The sequence below is a fragment of the Halichoeres trimaculatus genome, unplaced genomic scaffold (assembly GCF_033239565.1).
Source record: "Halichoeres trimaculatus isolate MK-OKI-2021-1 unplaced genomic scaffold, fHalTri1.1 fHalTri1_scaffold_1, whole genome shotgun sequence".
NCBI classification, from domain to species: Eukaryota; Metazoa; Chordata; class Actinopteri; order Labriformes; family Labridae; genus Halichoeres; species Halichoeres trimaculatus.
In genome coordinates, this window is record NW_027437179.1 from 9,616,000 (window position 1) to 9,635,243 (window position 19,244).

Sequence of the window (19,244 nt, forward strand, 5' to 3'; positions counted from 1 at the left end):
GTACCAATTTTGAATCTTCTCCTCTCTTAGAATTTGTTGGCTGGATGTAAAAAACTTGTTCTGGGATGTAAAGTGCACAGCACCCTGCATCTTTCCAGCAGACATCATGGGTAACTTTTGTTGAGAGAATCTCCTCTGGGGGGATGTGGCGGTATTAGTGAATTATTAAGTCTTAGGGAGAGACTGCGTGTGTGTGTGTGTGTGTGAGTGTGTGTGTGTGATGGTTAACAATTAACCTGAGCAGCCACTGAGCTGCAGAAAGAGGACAGACGGTGAGTGGATGCGCAGATGTAGGAGAAGAAGATGAATCAAGAGGATGATGAAAGCAGAGGTAATGAAGAAGAAAAGATGAGGAAAACTTTCTGAAATCGTGATTTTAACGTGAAGTCCAACTTACAACCAGTTACTCGCGTTGGCCGAGAGTAGCGCGCAGCAGAGCATCAGGACGCACCGCAAAACATATTCCTCGGTCATCTCGAGAGGGAAGGAGGAGAGGTCGGTGAGAGCTGAAATAATCCCGAAGTGGACACAGGGTCAGCGGTGACAGTGAAGCAGCAGCAGCAGAAGAAGAAGGGGGGAGTCTCTTAATCCATCGTCCCGCATCCAGTGGATCATCCACCGGCGGAGACGCGCAGTCTCACGGTCCGTCCGCCCGGTCCTGCCACTCCGCTCTCAGGATAGGGACAGGCAAAGAGCGCCTGAGAGGGATGCTAAAAATACGATCAAAACTCTGGAGCCGCTTGGACTGAATCAGCCCCTTCTTCTTTTTAATCAACGTGTTTGCTTTCCTTTCTGCGCAGCGCGTTGGAGCCAGCAGAGAGAGCGCGTGGAGCAGTCAAGTGAAAACCCACTGAACGATGTTCCTGCTCTCTGAGGGCTGATCTTGAGGTCGCGCTCGTGAGGTTCTCCTGTAAGCGCGCGGCGGGCTCTCCGTCTCTTCCCACACACATGTACACGCGCTGAGCGCAAATACGCACGAGTCCTCTCACACCACCGTCTCTCGGTGCGTCTGGCTGAGTGGAGATGTGTGCGCTGACTTTAGTGGAGGGGCGGTGCGAGGATATAGAGGTATGGCAGCGAGATGGGAGTTTTTTGGGGGGATGGAGGAGGCGGGTTCAACGCGCTGCGAAGGTGGTGTGTGCGTGTGTGTAGGGACAGGACAATGTGTGTGTTTTAGAGGACTCCTGGGAGGATGCAATAGCACAGCCATTCACTAATGCTCTCCCCAGCCACCCTCCACTCCTCTCCCAACACACACATAAACACGCTCTCTTTCACTGACACACATTGACTCCCCTCAAACCGCACACACACTTCTTGGCAGCACCTCACTCTGCCTGTCACACACTCAACCAAATATTCTGCGGTCAACAGGCTATTTAAAGCTTGGCTGCAAAACGTCTGCATTTGAAACCAGCAAATCCCAATAATATGACAAATGTCCGCTTCACAGTATTGATTGATGAAGAAGTTGTAGGAGGGTAATAAGGTGAAACAGCCGCACTGGCCTCGTGTTAAACCACGGAGGGAGGACTCTGGTGACTCACCTGATCCTGGCGAAAAAAATTGCACTGAACACTGAAAAATGATATTATATTTACATAACAATAACAGTTTAAATAGGAAGAAAAACACTTCATTTTGCCACAGTCCATCACTACAAATGACTTTTTCCCCCACCCCTCAGGATTATTTTTAACTCCAGTGAGAATCCCAAAGTTTCCAAATTTACCCAAGATGTCAGACTGAATTATGTGGAAAGGTGAGGACTATAAAAAGATGTACAAACATGTGGGGTATCCTTTCTTAACATCTCACAGCTTTAAGAGACATCACTTTGAGGAGGTTTGAGTGCTCATTCAGTAAAAGCCTGAAGCCTGAAAATGTAGATAGAGATAAACTCTGGGATACCATCAAGACAAAGTAACAATTATCCTTTTGTTTCCTGAGATGCTCAATTTTTCAAGTTAAAGAAATTCTATTAACATGCAGAGATTCCACCAAACACACAGAGTGCTGACAAAATTCCTTTTTTTCCTTTCTTTTATTTCAGACAATACAAACTTACTAGCCTCAAGGCACTGATATGAAAATGTTGTAAAATCAACTTAAGAGCTACACTTTCTCTAAACTAGGTGCAGAAATGTCTTTAAAAGAGCAAAACACATTTGTTTACTGAGCTGTCAGTCAGTACTTTTACAAGCACACTGCAGTCAGACTAAGGTCATAGCTCGATCATGGAGGGCCCTTGGGGGTCTAGACTTGTCCGTGTATAAGAGAATTGGACTTCTGGCTGAGAATGTCTGACTATGCTTCAATGGGTGATGCTTGGGGTCGACCGGAGAGGACGCAATGTTCTTATGACCATGGCTGAAATGGATGCAGCTGTAGCTCTCCGTGTTTTTATGTAAGTTTATGACATGGTGTTTGATGTGTTGAAGCCATTGACTATATGAGCGCAGCGACCCTTTCAATCATGGTCATTTACTTCCTCTTCTGGCTGAATCCAACCATAGTCTGATAGCAATCACATTATCTAGGTGTGTCAATCGGGCTATTCTAAGTCCAATTTTAGCTCGACTAAGCTGTTTGCGTATGTCTTAATTGTCAGATCTCAGACTAATTTAGCTCATAGTACGATTCCTGATGTTGCATGTAAACGTACTGATTGTGTCAATAATGATTTGTAGGTGTTGCAGAAGCACAAAGGAACAAAAGCACATAAAGAAAGAGAGAAAAACCATTAGCTAAGCGCCACCAAGTGGCAGGGACAATCAAGTTCAGGAATCCTAGCAGGGGCGGATTGGTCATCTGGACATTCTGGAGAATACCAGATTGGCTGGTGTTGCCGGTTCGCCGACAGCCAGTGCTGCCAGGCCACTGGTGGCAGCGGCCGTTTGGCAGGCGACGGCTGGTGCAACTAGCCGGTCGGCTAGTGCTGCCGATCGGCCGCTGCGCCACCGTCGTGGTTTTTTCTCTCTCTTGCTTTACAATAAAGGCCTACTGCTGTTCCAGGGGTGGCAGCAATGCGCTGGTACACACTGAGGTGCAAGCTTACTTCCTACTAAAACGTGTTGTGTGCAAGTGGAGATGGGAAAGTAGACACCATAATGGGCGCCAATCCTGGTGTGTGTGTGTGTGTGTGTGTGTGTGTGTGTGTGTGTGTGTGTGTGTGTGTGTGTGTGTGTGTGCGTGTGTGTGTGTCCCATTGTTGTGGGCTGGGCTGAGTCAAAGTCCAGGGCTGTTTTCCAGTCCCAGTCCACCACTGGATCCTAGGATCCCATCTCTGCAGATGATGTAGTCCTATTGGCCTCATCAAACACTGACCTCCAGCTCACACTGGGGCGGTTTACGTGCAAAGCACCCAGGATGGAGATCAGCTTTCTTCAGTCTGAGGCTAGTCCAGGCTGAGAGACAAGCAGAGGAGTATAAGTATCTTGGGGTCTTGTTCACGAGTGAGGGGAAAATGGAGCGATGCTGATAATATACTGATCTGTTGTGGTGAGACTTGAGCCAGAAGGCAAGGCTCTTAACTTACCGATCAATCTACGTTCTGACCCTTACCTATGGCCACAAATACAAGCTTCGGAAACGAGCCTTCTCTGCAGGGTGTCTGGGTCTCTGCTTCTCTGTACCAAGAGGAGCCAGATGATGTGGTTTGAGGCATCTTGAAAGGTGATGAAAGGTTGCCCCCCAGACACCTCCCCGGAGTGTGGAGTGTGTTTTGGGCATGTCCAGCTAGGAGAAGACCCCATGGTAGACCCAGGACATAATGGAGCGGTTATATCTCTATAAAGTAAGTAAGAAGGAATAATTTATTGAGGCGTTGAAGTTGAAAAACTGGGGAAAAATGGAAAAATGTATGAAAAATGATGAATTGACTGTGAACTGTGGCTAAATCAGGCAGCTGATAAACAATAACCTGGAAACAAATGTTATGGATGAAGAGAAAGAAGGAAAGCAGTGGAGGAATGAGACACTTTATTATGGTTTATTTATCCTCAATGTAACAAATGGATCTGGTTACATCATTTTGCCTGTATTCCTGCACATTTCCATAAAGCTTAATGAGGCGGATCTAACAGAGCAGTACCACTGGAAACAGTGGGGGCAGTGTTGCTGTTATTATCAGATGCGTAGCTTTAGTCAGACATGAAGAAGAAATAACAATGGCGAAACTTCCGCAATGTATCTCATAGCCTCACCAACCACCACCTCATACAACGCTGCCCCTGCTTCTGTCTTATATGAAAGCAGTACATTAGCAATGTCTCCTCCACAGTCGCTATGTTTGGTTTTGATAGAATAGAATAGAAAATACTTTATTTATCCCCGAGGGGAAATTCAGGAGTCACCGCACGGTTAAGAAAACAAAAGTAAGAAAGAGTATAGAAAGTGCAAAAAGGTCCATTAGAAATTAGATGATGACAGCCTGTCCACCACTCGTCCACCACTCTCCAGCCCAGCCAGCCTCCACCTCCACAGGGTCCAGGACTGAGCCTCCCCAGCAGTCCGTTCAGTCTCTGTCTCCTGGATCCTGTCTGCTCACAGCAGGTGAAGCTCCTCCAATGTGGCGCCGGCGTCCGATGTCAGCTGTGTCAGCCACGTCCGTGAACAGCATGATGCCGCTGGGTTAGCACAGCTAGCTCGTCCATCCCCCGGAGCTAGATCCCACGTTCCCAACAACAATGGATGGAAGGACAGGTCCACGTCGTCACCTCCCAGCTCACATCCAAGAACCAGCACGTCGTCCTCACCTCCTCCTCCTCAGCTCGAGGGAAATAATCAAGCCCTACACTAGTTAGCATTGACATGCTACAGGCTGCTAACAGCTAATTTCGCATGTAAACAATGCAGCCATGGTTACATGTAGGATCTCCAGACAAACACGGGAGAAAAGTAGTAAAAATATCACTGAAGCCACAAAAAGTTTGGTGTCCGTGACCAACAATGAACCATACAAAGTGATGATCCACTCCAAATACAAAGATTACGAAAAAGAGACAAAAAAAATGTCAAGAAACGGACAAAGACGAGAGAGCTGCTGCAACAGGCAGCTACTTGGGCAGCGCCTAGCAACAGAATGCATCGATGCAATGATGTATGGGTTAGCAGCAATGCAAACGTAAAGGACACATGGAAGGATGTGAGTAGTGACGCTAACATCATATGAAAAGGGCATATGAAAGGGAGGATAAATTGGTCTTCAGTCAGCAATCTTCAGCCTTTAACTTCATCTTAAATCCTGGTCGTTTCTACGGGACTGAAGTTAGTTGTAATATTTTTTTACAGACAGTCTGAATAAAATAATCGAAAGAAGGAAAAGTGATACTATCACTTAATCCATATCATTTAGCTTCTCTGAAGTGCAGCATCAAACCAGTGCAGATAATATGACATATTATAGTGTAAGTGCTCACCAAGATGGTTTTCCAGCCTCTAAGCATGAGGTCAACGTAAGAAGAAAGTTCCATGCAGCTGTTTGAACTAAAGACAGCTGGTTTTGGTCACAACCTGCAAATGTGTGAAGAAACACAGACTGAAGCCCTCGGCAGCAAGCGCTCCTCTCTGCTCAAGCTCAGTCTCCAGTCTCAGTGTGTGTGTTTATGTGTGTGTGGTGTTGGTGGTTGAGGTTTTGGTCCTGTGTGTGTGTCTGTGTAGTCTAATCTCATTTCACTTGTTGGGTTTTAGGGAGCTAAGAATACACGATGCTGGGACGAGAAGCTGCAGCTGCAACACCAGCTGTGTGCGGTGTGGCTCCTGGCTGCCAGACGCACTCACACACACACTCACACACTGACACACACACACAGACACTGACAAACTGTCTGTATCAGTAAGTAAGCCAAGTCATCTGTCTGATTTTGGATACTTAAAGATAAGATAAATGTGCACTGATCCCTGCAGAGAGATCTCTGCAGCAGCCAAACTGAAGGAGCAGAGCGCTGGAGGAAAGTGGATTATGAGCCCAAAACCAGAGAATCATAAAACAATGAAAACAGTCAGTGACATGAAGTGACTCCTCATCTTAGAGGAAAGTGTTTTGGTTCCTCAGAAAAAGCCACAGAGTGGAGGCTCCTGGACAGCAGAGCAGAGCCGCTGTGGGAACCTGCTGACCTACATTCTGGTCGGACTGCTTCTTCCAAACCTCTGCTCCCACTGAGCCGTTTCTGCTCCACGCTGAGAGGGATTGCACCTGCACCGGGCTCAGGGAGGGTGAAACCCACCATGCAGAGTGAGTATCACAGGATCCAGTGAGTGCTCTGCTGCTGAGGTGGCTTCAGCGGTAAAAGTGGTAAAATAAAATCAAGAGTTGGTTGACAGAATCCAGGTCAGGTCCAGGAGGTCACCTGCATCAGCTCTGCAGCTGATTGGCCAACAGAGGGAGGAAGTGAGTAAAGCAGCTTGGTCATGATGAGCAGGACATCAACAGTTCTTGAGATACTCATTACTGAAATTATACAGTTATCTAACCATCTCATGGTGGTGAAGTTAGAAAGTCAATCCCTCGACAAGAGCTCTGAGTAAAACCCGAAGAATCCAACACGAGACATGTAAAGCAAACATTCAAGAAAGAAAAGAAAAACCATACTCATTCATTTTTTTTGAATGACTTGTACCTGCATTTTTCAGAACTAAAATTGAGTAATGATTATTTTTTAGTTTGAATTATTTCAAAAGGTCTCACAAATAATAACAATAAAAAAATCATCCATTATCTTTACTGCTTTTCTGTTTATGGTCACATGTCCTGTTTCCTAGCTGGCAGGATGTACCTTGAACAGATCCCCAGCCTATACCAGGCTACCGCAGACAACCATTCAAAAACACACTCAGATCAACTCAACTCAGTACAGCATTTATAATTGATAGTTTGATTTAGATACACTTTTTGTTAAGCTGGTTAAAATGATCTATATGTACCGATGGCAAGAAATACATGAGGTGTTCTTAAATGAGAGCGGAAAATTTCCGCTATCTACAGCAGGAGTAAAACAGGGAAAACACCAACCAATCGTCTTCCAGGGACACCTTGTTTGTAATCCAATCAAATCCCGTCGCCGTTCTGCCCGCCTCCTGCGCGTACATTTCACTGGCGTGCACATGATTCAGTGCGCGTGGCCCACCTGAGAAGGAAGGAGCAGTGCAGCAGAATGGCGGAGAAGCTACCTGTACCTCGAATGCCCGTTGCCGCTCCTCCAGCTAAACAGAGCAAGAAAAGAAAGATGGAGGCTTTCTTTTCTTGCTCTGTTCCTCTGCCTCTAACTACTGCCCCTCTCGCTCGTCCTCGGGCATGTCCCCTCTGACCTGATGGGGTACTTGGCTCTGGGCTGTAGTTCAGACCAGAGTCTAATAAACTCTCACCACAGGGGCTCTGACAAGCAAAAAAAAAACAAAAAACAAAAAAAACTGTGATATTTGGTAAGTCCTAGAGAAAATGTACATGTACTGTTTGTATTATAGCTTTACTCCTGATATCATGTCACAGGTAAAAGTGGACGATTCTAACATGACTGTATCCCAATTCCCACTGAAGTGTCCCAGTAAAACAAAATCATCTTCAATGTTTTAGAAATAAAACCACAAAGTTGTTGCCAAGAATCCTTCACAACTGGATAAAACAGTTTCTGGAGTTTGGTCGTGTCCATCATCTTCAGCGTTTATGTGCATAAATCTTGTGATATGTGAGGCTATTAAGGATTCACTGAATCCATTCTTCACTGCACCTGAAAAGGAAGTCGGATTTGTGGGCCGCATCGGCCACATTTTGGAGGAGCCTTTGAAATAGGACAGCCTTCAACGCACCACTGTGATGTACTCAGTCTTCAAATACAGTCTTCGTAGGCTGCAGCCCCTGAATTAGGATGTAAAGGCAGGGGAGCAACTAAACTCAGGTGTTCAACAGGACATAGGTAAAACACATGAGGGGGAATCACACAGGAGGGAAACACAAGGAGAACTAAACCAAACACAGGGAGCAACAAAGTGAACAGAAAGCACAAAGAAAAACACACAACAAGAATATCTAAGGTCAGCACAGGAAATACAGAGAAACAGAACAAGAATAACTAAGAATAGATACAAAGAAACTCAAGAAGAAAGAAACATAAGGAAACCCAAACATGGAAAATTAACAAAAGCACAAACTCAAAACCGAATCACGACATTGTAAGCATTATCAATTCTTTTTCTCTAGTCTTAAGTTTTGGTAATGATCTTATCTCTAGAATCAGCTCAAAGCCTGAGCTGAAGTTTTACCCTGTGTGTAAAGTGGAGGACAACCCTCAGCTTGAACTGGATGAATTGATTACAGGCTGTGAGCGTTACAGAGTTAAAGCTCATGATAAAAGCACGACAATGGTTTCTGTAAAATAATGTAAGCAAAATAAGAGCAAGAAAAGCTTGAAATGCTAAATCTAAAAAGTCTTAGATTTGTTTGACAGCACTTTGGACATTTTTGTTAAAAACAAATAAAAACCTTTAAATTTCATATGGGGGGCTAATGATTTTGACCTTAACTATAAAAAAGGGGTTGAACACAAGAATTGACCTTTAACCTCCTGGAGTTGAGGTGTTGTCATCAAACTGACATTTGTCTGATATTTCCTAAAAACGAGACCGACTTTGAATTTTAGCCAAATGAGCTGAGCTCTGCCTTCCCTTCTTTATCCTCTGCTGCTCTTTATCAGAACCAGTCTTTGGACAAAACACACACTGTGTGTGTGTGTGTGTGTGTGTGTGTGTGTGTGTGTGTGTGTGTGTGTGTGTGTGTGTGTGTGTGTGTTTGGTAACAAACTCCCATTCATTTTCTCTAAGTGATCGCTGTGAGCATGTGCCTCCGCTGAAGTAGACACCAGCTCACACACTCATTCACACTCTGGGTGTCTCTCCTTCACACACATGCACACACTCTGCTTGTGAAAGAAACCATTATCCCAAGTGGAGCCCCAGACATCTGGGCTTGCAACACACTGCAAAGGCAGCCCACACACACACTTTCACTGACACAAACTGGGCATGTGAGTGTGTGTGTTTGTGTGTGTGTGTGTGTGACAGATAAAGGCAGTGAGACAGGGACGCTGCAGCCAGCGCCGTGTGTTCAGGACAAACGTATGAGACGCAGGGAAAGGGGGTCATGAGAGAAAAGGTCTGAGTCAGGACATGTTACCCTAACAGCCCCCCATCCCCATCACCATGGCAACGGGAGCTGGCACACACGCCCGGCACAAAGGCATTCTGGGAAAACACAGGTTTTATATTGCCCCTGGCTTTACACTCCTGTGCCATCACCTTGGTAACACCAATGCTTCTCGCCACTCTAACATTTACTCTCAGGCGACACACACACACACACAATCCAGCACATGTGAATGTAACGCACACACACACACACACACACTCACACAGTGTGCGACCCCGAGCTCTGACCAGGCTCTTCCTCTCCTCCTTTGTAGACTTAAATCAATCAGGTTTATAGAGACAGAAATATTTATTGAGTCCACGTCTGTGATTGGCTCTAATTTTTATCAGTCATTCTAAGGAGACAGACGCAGCAAGTTTTAACAGATGTTCTGCACAACTTTGACAGAAATATCATGCAAATTTCCTTACTTTTTTTTCCTAAACAAATAAAAAAATAAGTAAGTAAATAAATGAATAAATATAAATATGAGGAAATTGAGTTAACATTTTGTGATACTTGTTGTCCCCATGAGAACACTGATCTCTGTGAGGCACCTGTGAGGATCTCTGATCCTAAAGGCACCTAACCAAATCCATGGCATTGCTTCATATTCCGTGTTTCGAATGAGCACATATCTCACAAGCAACAAATATGTCATACTCAATTGCAATGTATTACAGTATGCAATCATTTTAAATGACAGTAACATCACAGATATCTTAGATCTGTACCTTGCAACTTGATAACGTGGACTCAAAAAGAGGGAAAGGAACACTTGCACCAGGCCGGGCTCTCCAGAGCCAGCCAGCTCTCTTGGTTCTGGTTGACTGTTCTCATGGTGCCATGGTGGCAACTTTTGCTTCCTTTTGCTCGCTGTGTCATGGAACCAGAAATATTAACCTGTCGTTTGAAAATCTCCTGCAATTGAAGAATTAAAATGTTACAGCTGTATGTTTCTGTATCTTTCCCTCTGCTTGTTTCCAGATGAAGGCACTGACTGATAATGAGGGCCTCACCTGGTCCTCAGCTTTAATGAGCTTAATACAATGACCGCTGCTCTGCTGCTTCTACAGGAGAGAGTTTGGTTGTGTTTGTTTATTTAATGTTGAATTGTTTGATTTGGCATTTCTCTCTTTTTTAATTGTTTAAGGTGTTTTCTGTATTTTATGAGTCAATCTGTGGACTGTTGTTTGCCTCACAGGGAAACCTTTGGGTGGGTTGTCGCAATATCAAGCAACATGGACTCAAAACAAGTGAGGATAAAGAATTTGTCAGAGAGAAGTGATTTTCTTGCTACTTGTCTACTCAATTGGCAGTTTTTTAAGCAAAACTGAGTGCAGAATTTATTTAAGGTTAAAATAAAATTAAATAAAAAATTAAATACAAAATTAAATAAATGTCTTGTTGGACTTAATATAAGTCATTCTCACCTGAGAAATGTCTAAAAATAATGTCTTATTTTAGGATAGTTAAAGACTATAGAAAGCCTGAATGTCAGCATTCTATGGCCTGTAGCTTCACTCCCCTCATTTAAGTCACTGAGAAATGCCACTGAATGTCTCAGATCTTGTAGACAGTTAAGTCCTCCCACACTGAAGACCCAGCGTCCACATATGTGGACATTACATTTCTGCCACTCAGTCCCATGATACTTCATAAAAAAAAAAAAAAAAAGACCTGTAAGCCATATTCAAGGACACTGCCTACATCATCTTTTTGTGACATCACAACATAACACCAAATTTGATGAAAAACAATGTATTCAAGTACAATAGCACTAATAACAAACAACTAATAGAGAACTCATAACTCTTAACAAACTTCTCGTACAAAGACCAAGTTAAGTTATTATACTTATTGGGTCTGACTTATCCCAAATTGCAAGGTGAATTAATAAATTGCACAGCAGACAAAAGCTTGGGTCTTAAGAGGTTAATGTTTGGTTTAATTAAAGATTAATGTACAATTTAATGTTTGTTGATAAAAACACATCAGTTTGTCCAAAAAACAACTTCTTCTTGTGTCTCAGTAATACAAACCAACCCCCCCACCCCACATTTGTTGCTATAGTTGAGCTAAATATGATCTGGTTTTGACACATATTTTTTATTCGCTTTTTTATTTTGAAAATTGCTGGGTGTTCTTAGGAAGTTTCTGGTCATGACTTCCTGTCCCGCTTGATCTTCCCTACCCTGATTTTATCCGCCACAGCTCTATGTCCGGCAAAAAAAGGATGGCTGCATATTACTTGGGACCTGAGGCCCTAGCCACCCAGACGTACTGCAACGGAACGGATCCAGTGTAAGTTGACACGTTGACTTGAATGGAAACCAATCTGATCCAGTGCTGTGACAAAGCGGAGACGTACTGCAGACGCATCCGGTGTATTTCAGCTGTTGAGTTGTTGGTATGTACAAATAAAAACGGGCAGCAGACATACCTAAGTGCATAACTGGCAGATGAGCAAATGACAGGTGACTGCCAGCAGGGAAATGATCAGACAATACAGATGTTCAGCAGATATAAGTTTAGCACAAAAGTAAAGAATTTGTGTTTAGTTTATATTTTTATTGTTGTACCAATGCTTTTTAGCAATAAGGATGGGATTTCGTCCAACCCACCAAACATTGCGCATTGCAAGCAATTGTTACAACAAATAAATAATCTACCTAACAAACATTACTTTTACTTTTATGGATGAACACATCCCCTGTTACAAGCAGAGACCCTCCATTTTTCTAAACTCTACTTAAAACGAGTTTTGTGTTATTCCTGTCTTCTCTCTTCAAACACAGCCTGATCGATGCTGCTCAATGTTGACTGTAGATATCAATGCTGACATTATGCTCTGTCTTTCTTTGCACTCTTACTCAGTAAACCGTCAGTTCCAGGCCGTGCTTTCACTGCTGGAGTGTTGATACGGCCTCAGACGGGAATCTGCTAAGCCTCCATTTACTTACCATGCTTATATCAAAATATCTCTAATTGTTATTTGAGTGTTTTGTCAACACATGTGCATTTCCCATCACACAGATGAATCAGATTTAAACTGGATTAAACTGTGTTGTGAGGCTCCTCTGTCTGTCTGTCTGAGTGTTGTATCTCGCCTGTAGTTACTGATTAGCCGGAGCTGTTGCGTCCTCTGACCTCAGCAGCCCCAGCCAAAACACAGAGGTCAGAGGTCAAAGACCCTTTGGCCTCCTCACGACTCTCCCTCGCTTTGTTCGGCTTCCTCCTCATCCTCCTTTTCGTCTTATCCTCTTTTCTCTTTCAACCCAGAAGATCCCGCAGAGATTTTCACAGCGCTGGTGTGGACACGATCAGGTGAGGGGAGAACAGGATGCAATGAAGTGTAAGAGGATGATGTGTGTGTGTGTGTGTGAGTGACTCTGTGTGTGACTGTGTGTGTGTGTGTGTGTGATAGGTGTCACGAGGGCTGTCTGGGGTTAGGCCAGTAAATGAACAGCTGAGAGCGGTGATTTAGTCTGTATAAAAGCAGCCCAACTGTCATAACAAAGACACTCTGACAGCAGGCCAACCGGAGACAAAGAGGAGTCACCGGCCCCCAGGAGGCCTCAAAGACCCCTTTGGACACACACATACACACAAACACACACTTACACAGACAATAGGGAGTCAACAGCGAGCTCCCAGAGGCCTTGCAAGGGTCCAGGGGCCAGACTGAGCTCGGTTGAGAGGGCCGATTATAAAGCTTGGCAGGCGTCACAGGACCAGTCAAAGTGTCACCCATGGGCTCCGTCACTGACATCCTCTGTCAGCCTTAAAAGGTGGTGCTTCATCTGTAAGTATCCTCAGAATTATCATAAATTTGGTCGATTAGATGGTTCAGTAAATCCCCACATCCTGCAGCTATGATCAGGTTGTGTTCCCCTCAATAACACCCATGTGATAGTTTAAAGTTTTATTCCACAGAAAGTTTGAGAGAAACAGGAAATGCAGGGAGAGCCAAGCTCTACATACTGCTGGAACAAAGAGCTGACCCAATCATGGGCAACAGGGACTTGCACAGGGGGCACCTGAACGGAGCCATACTGGTGCCCTACTGTAAACCAGTTGACATGTTTCCATGTCAGTGCTGGTAGTCTGCATGACAACATTTCATCATGATTTTTGTTTTCAACAAAAACACGGCTTCTCTCAACCATGGTTCTTGTTTTTCATCAAAGTTGTACTGAAAATAATGTTTAAACCTTGATCTCATCACTGCGTTCTATGAAAGCCGACAACTAAACTCTCACCGCCTCTTGTCGATCAAGTTTCAAGCAGCTGATTTACACCACACTACACTACTTAGCACCCAGACAGTTTTTTCAGTTTTCTCCATGTAACATCTACTGTAACTTGGTAAAGAAATTTTTGTTTGGTGCATTATTTCTTTTTTTTTTTGTAACAATATTTCTTCAAAAGAAAACTTAGGCCGTTGGAAAGCCTGTGTGTTTTCTTATGCATGGAGCCACATCTCTAACCCCTTAATAACACATACAGCGTTAGCATTGCTCAGCGCCACTGTTTTTGGGCACGCACTCCATAGCAGCTGGTTAAGCAAGATCAGGAGCTCACAGGTGGACCACATGTTCCTGCAGGAATCCCACTCATGACCAATCGTACTTGCATGGTGATTAATTGGCATGTAAAACTTACCTGGCCCTCCAAAAACTTCAGCAGCTTCAGTCCATGCCTTCTCCTTTCTGCTGGTGTCCTTATAGAAAGGATGTATTGAATTGTACAGAATTATGAAGATTTACACCTCAGAGATGAACTTTTCCTTGTCCATAACATTGGGTTCTCTTTGGGTTTGACCTGCTGAATACTTTTGGCCATGTGCCAGTGATGTAGCTTTGATAAAAAAAGGTAGCATCAGGAGCCAGAACATGGTGTTTTAATTTGAAATGACCGGATACTCTGATCATTTTTGAGTCTGATTTCCTGTTTGGTACAAACTGCTCTGCAGAGACTGACACATTTCTGCTGCAAACTCCCAAAAAAACAGACTCACAGTGTAACAGCAGCGAGCAGCGGTTGGTGGCTCACTTTTTCAACGGACAGCAGCACATACTGTGTGACTGCAATAATCGACCAGAGTGGTTTCTAAGTATGGCGCTTACACTTTATGTGTGAATTAGGTGTGAGGAACATGCATTTGTGGGATGAGCAGCAGAGCGAGTGGGTCATGCTCATAAAAAATTGCCAAATCTTCTCAGCCAATGCCAAATAACTTATTCTGCTGTCACTATTGATTCTGGCTCTCAGCTTCTGAGGCCCCCAGTGCTGACTAAGCATGGGTCTTGCAACATCAGTCAGTAGTTGTCTGCTTTAAGAACAAAGAGTAAAATTAAAAAGTTTTCAACCAAAACAAGATTTACTACCTCGAAGAATTGTTAAAAGAAAGAAATAATCTACCAAACAGAACTTTTTTTCTAACTTGGATAATTGATCACTGTGGTTTTGTTGGAAGAAAAAACAGACTCTATTCAGTTGCTTGTGGATTACCCTTAACCATGCAAGCAGCCAATAAGAGAATTTCCACAGGAGTCCATTTCAAGGCATAACAAATGCCCTTTAATGTATTTAAACCTTTCGGTTTGAGAATTGTTGATGTCTGACTTTCTTTTTTTTTCAAATTGCAAGAAGCCTCAAATAATATGAGAATGATTAAAACAGTCATTGTCTTATCCATAATCTAATGCATTATCCATAGAGTTCAAAATAAAACTAGTCGTATCAAATTCTCTTGAGACTTTGTGTCTCATACTGAACTGAAATGAGACAAACTCTTTAAGATTTGCTTTCCATCTTGTACTTTTACAAATCTTAAGAAGTTTTTCTCCTCACTCTTCAGCCGGCCGGTGTCCTGCTGGCCGGTCAAGGCATCACTAAAAGGATGAGTGTGGCCCCTCCATCCTATTAGGCTCCCATTAATCAGTCTTTTCTTCAGAGTCGAGGAGCGTGATGAGGAGAGGCATTGAGCCCTCTGTAACCCCCCACCCACACCCCTCTCTGCTCTCCTCCACCCGGCTACCCATCCACCTGCTGTGGCTTTGTCTGTGGCTTTGGAAGAGCTTTGGCTTTCAGCAAAAAGCCAGCACTGACCACACACTTCAATCAATGAGCACACACTCGAGCTGGCATAAAGACTGGAAAAATCAGCTGCCAAAGAGAGCTCCTCTTGTCCGAGCGGAAATGCCCCGGAACAGGGTTTTGACCATGAAGGGACACTTAAACTCTCCTCTGAAAGTCATACTGGTGAATTTTTTATAAGTTATGATTGCAGACAGGGCGAGGCAGGTTTCTCTCTGAGTTTTATAGGCCTTGGAGAAATATTCTCCCACACCACAGTGAAATGATGTCTATACTCAGACATGTGACACAAAAATAATCAAAACAATGTCCTGTGGAGTCGGGTGGAAAACGTTCAAATTATAATTGGGCCTTGAAAATGACTTTGTCTCTATGAGACCAACTAGCATGCAGGAAATCTGGAGACAATCTTGTCAGACAATGTGACATAATGAGAACTTTAGCAGTTTTACTGGCTCTGAGGATTGAAACACTATTCTCCCATGCACCAACCCATGAGTGCTAAAACTTCAATGGGCCTGCAAAACTGACTGCTGCAAGTTCTCAGAGAAAAGGCTGAGATCTTATCTACTTTCCTTTGACAATAACACAAAAACTCTCTTGATAAATGCCACTGGATCGCAGTCCCAGTGTCTCTGAGGGTCTATATTTAGGCAAAGCAGTGCTTGGTGAAAAGAACTACAGCAGAACATGCTCACAGTGAAAATGTTTGAATGCAGGTATGATATTTTTATTGTGAACACATTTGCAAATAAGTTGCACCGTAGGTCTGTAGATAAAATCACAAGTAAACAGACATTAAATTTAGAGGCTCGCCCTAGTTATAACTAATGATTTGTATGTATTTTCAGGTCTTGTAGAAAAGACACTTAGACTTATTTCAGGCTACGTATGTATTTGCAAATCTGTTTACACAATAGTGGATCAGCTAAGGTAATTGTGGATGCATTTACACACACAAATAATTCTACAGTGTATTTGTAAATTTTGAGACTGATCTGACTCCATAGCCAAAGATGATCTAATAAAGCCGTGTTTCCACCAAGCAGTCCGGTTCGGTTCAGTATGGTTTGGCATGGTTTGATACATTTAAGCCTGATCCCGTTTACGCTGGATGCCGAAAGCCGCGGCTGTTAGACAATAGTGTGACGTTGTAGTAGCGCGACACAGTTTACCCTGCTTATAAATCCAACAAAGAAGAAAAATGCGACACAGTAAACAAAGAGCATAGATGGAAGACATGCAACTCTGTGATTGGCATGTAGCTCTTTGATACAAAGAACAATCAAGCTTTGTTTCAAAGAAGTCTGTGTGCCGCCAAGAGAAATGTTGCCGCTGTCGGGGTAAGTGACGACTTTTGACCAATCAACGGTCTGCAGTGTTGTAGCGCCACCTTCTGAGAGTGGATTAGTTCAGTCTGGCACCCATACTAAAGGATCCCAAAAAGTGGGACGGCTCGTCTTGGTCGTCACTCATTAAATGAGTGTTTAGTGTGTGCCACTGGCTGCCACCATGGAGAGTTTAGGAGAGCAGAGTGGCTGTATCGGAAACATGACGTTGGAAGCTGAGTTGGCTTGAGTTGGAGAAATCAGACGTATGGGTCACAGGCTTCTGCACAGGAGATAAGAGCTGTGTCTAATATGCGATACACCCTCGGCGTGACACTTGGACAATTGTTGCACACATGAAGCAGCTGGTTGGTGCTGTGTCTGGGCTGACAATGACCATCAATGCCCTGGCAACAATCAGGTCATTCAGTGGCAATGGTCCTTCAAGTGAGCAGCCAGAATGAAGATGGAGGTTCATCTCCTTGGCTCTCAGGGCGTGTTCATTATGCACAGGTGGAAACCAGCAAGCAGCAGCAGCAAGCGAAGACACAAAGCCCCAGTTAGAAAATTAGAGCTTGTTGGATAGACAATATTTCTCCACTATTTTTATTTCTGACAGTCTAAATATGTTGATATGCGCATGAAAGATTCTCCCTCTTCCTTGACTGCCATTGATAATAATAATAATAATAATAATTATAATAATAAACACATTTATTTCAAGGCACCCAAAGACACCACACAAGCCATAATTAAAAACAATCTAACATAAGTTAAAAAAGAAACATAGAGAAGTATAGAGATTGCACCTCTGCCTTCTTACCACAATGACTCCAGCCATTTGTGCGTAACACTGATCCAGTTTGCACCTGCCTTTCAAAAATGCTACATACATACCTCTAACAGTTTTAGGTAAATCTAACAGAGTTTGAAAAATAACTCTGGTGGTACTTAATGATAACATTTGCAGCTCCTTCTCCAAAAATGTTGCATGTTCAGGTGATCTTCATATGTTCTGCATATTAATGAGATAAAAAAACATGCTAATGGATTGCATGTACTATTTTGCTCATTTGACAGGTGCAATCCACGGTGCACCCGGTTTGTAAATCAGCTTTGCTATCAAGTTTGCAGCTGTTTTTATAAACGCAAACCTTCAGTAGATCAGGCCCCTGAGAGTCTAATGTACTGAGATGAAAAAATGAGGACCTGCAACATTGTTATGATGATCGTACTCACACGGTTCATGCTTCTAGCCTTCTTACCCTGCTCATGCACGGCTTTGAGGAGTATCCTTCAACTCCTGCTCAGCTTGGATCCCATGAAATGCTCATTTAACAGTTAAAAGTGAAAGAAACGGAGCAGGGACAGTTGGGTCCTTGGTATGTTGAGGGCATAGTTTCTGGCTCTGGTGTTGGTTGGCCCTCTCCCTCCTCACATTTAGCGCCTGAGACTTCCTCTGTGACAGAAACCACAGCTATGTTTATTTGTCAGTGTCACTCAGTAGAGAACAGCTTTCTCACTTGCAGGTAGAAAATAAGAACTTTGGATGCTGACGGGCTGTGTGTGGGTAGGTCAACACTTGCATGGGTTGAAGTGCTCTTTATCGCTGAAAGGGCTCAGTGAGTGTGTGTGCATGTGTGTGTGTCAAAGTTTTGAAAGATCAGGATCCTCAGGGTGTTCACTCACTGTTCAGAATCATTTCTGCAGCTCTCAGGAAATCAGATAGTTGCTTTCAGCTGTGAAGGTTTGTCCAAGTATCCCAGGCATCAACCACAGGAGCAGTGTGAAAACAACAACAGCAACAGTGACAGCTCCAGCCTGTCTCCCTGTCTCTGCGGGTTTCCCTTCCCCGTCGAGCCCAGCGTCATTTTGGCACACACACACACACACACACACACACACACACACACACACACACACACACACACACACACACACACACACACACACACACACGTGAATAGCTGAATTTAATTTGCTCTGTTTTCAGAGGGTGCTGAACCACGTCACCTCTGACTGTCACCACAAGTCAGTGGTCAGAGATTTACCACAATGTGCTTCATTTTTTCTGCTCCAGTTTCAGACTGATTTCTTTCAAAATGTTCTACTATAAAACTTGCTTTAAAAAAAACAAACGACTACCTTTAGTGATTTACATATGGTTTCTTTTACAGTAAGACAAATGTAACTTCAAGCAGATTTTTTACCTCAAGAAGTGTGTGAATGTTGGTAAAAACTCATGTTTTTTCTTTTTCTTCTCTTTCTTTTTCTTTTTCGTTACACTTATCAGATATCGGTCTGATATCTGCAAAAAAAACAAAAAACAAATATCGGTATCGTATCGGGATGCATCTAAAATCTCTGATATAAGCAGTCCATTCCAGGCCCTGCTCCTGCTGTTTTTATTTGATTTATTTAGTTTATTTTCTGGGTCTTCTAATTTATTCTTTATTTTATTCAATTACTAGTATATTCTTATGTTCAATGTTAAAATTTCTGTTACCCATTGGTTAATAATAAATGGGTCAGTTTTTCCTCATACCTACTGTTGCTGACTACTGTTCTTTGTTTGAATAATATCACCTAATCAAGCCTTTTTCTAACATGACAGACATACTACAAAATAAGTA

At 43.3% G+C, this 19,244-nt stretch overlaps 1 protein-coding gene across 1 annotated transcript in view; it reads right to left on the minus strand.

Moving 5' to 3' along the window:
* The window catches only part of wnt4 (wingless-type MMTV integration site family, member 4), a 37,824-nt gene extending 36,716 nt beyond the window's left edge, over positions 1 to 1,108 (minus strand). Inside the window, exon 1 of the mRNA XM_074671227.1 lies at positions 398 to 1,108. Within this exon, the coding sequence (XP_074527328.1) occupies positions 398 to 474 (77 nt within the window). The 5' untranslated portion in view covers positions 475 to 1,108. The remainder of the gene's footprint in view (positions 1 to 397) is intronic.
* Positions 1,109 to 19,244: the final 18,136 nt, after the last annotated feature.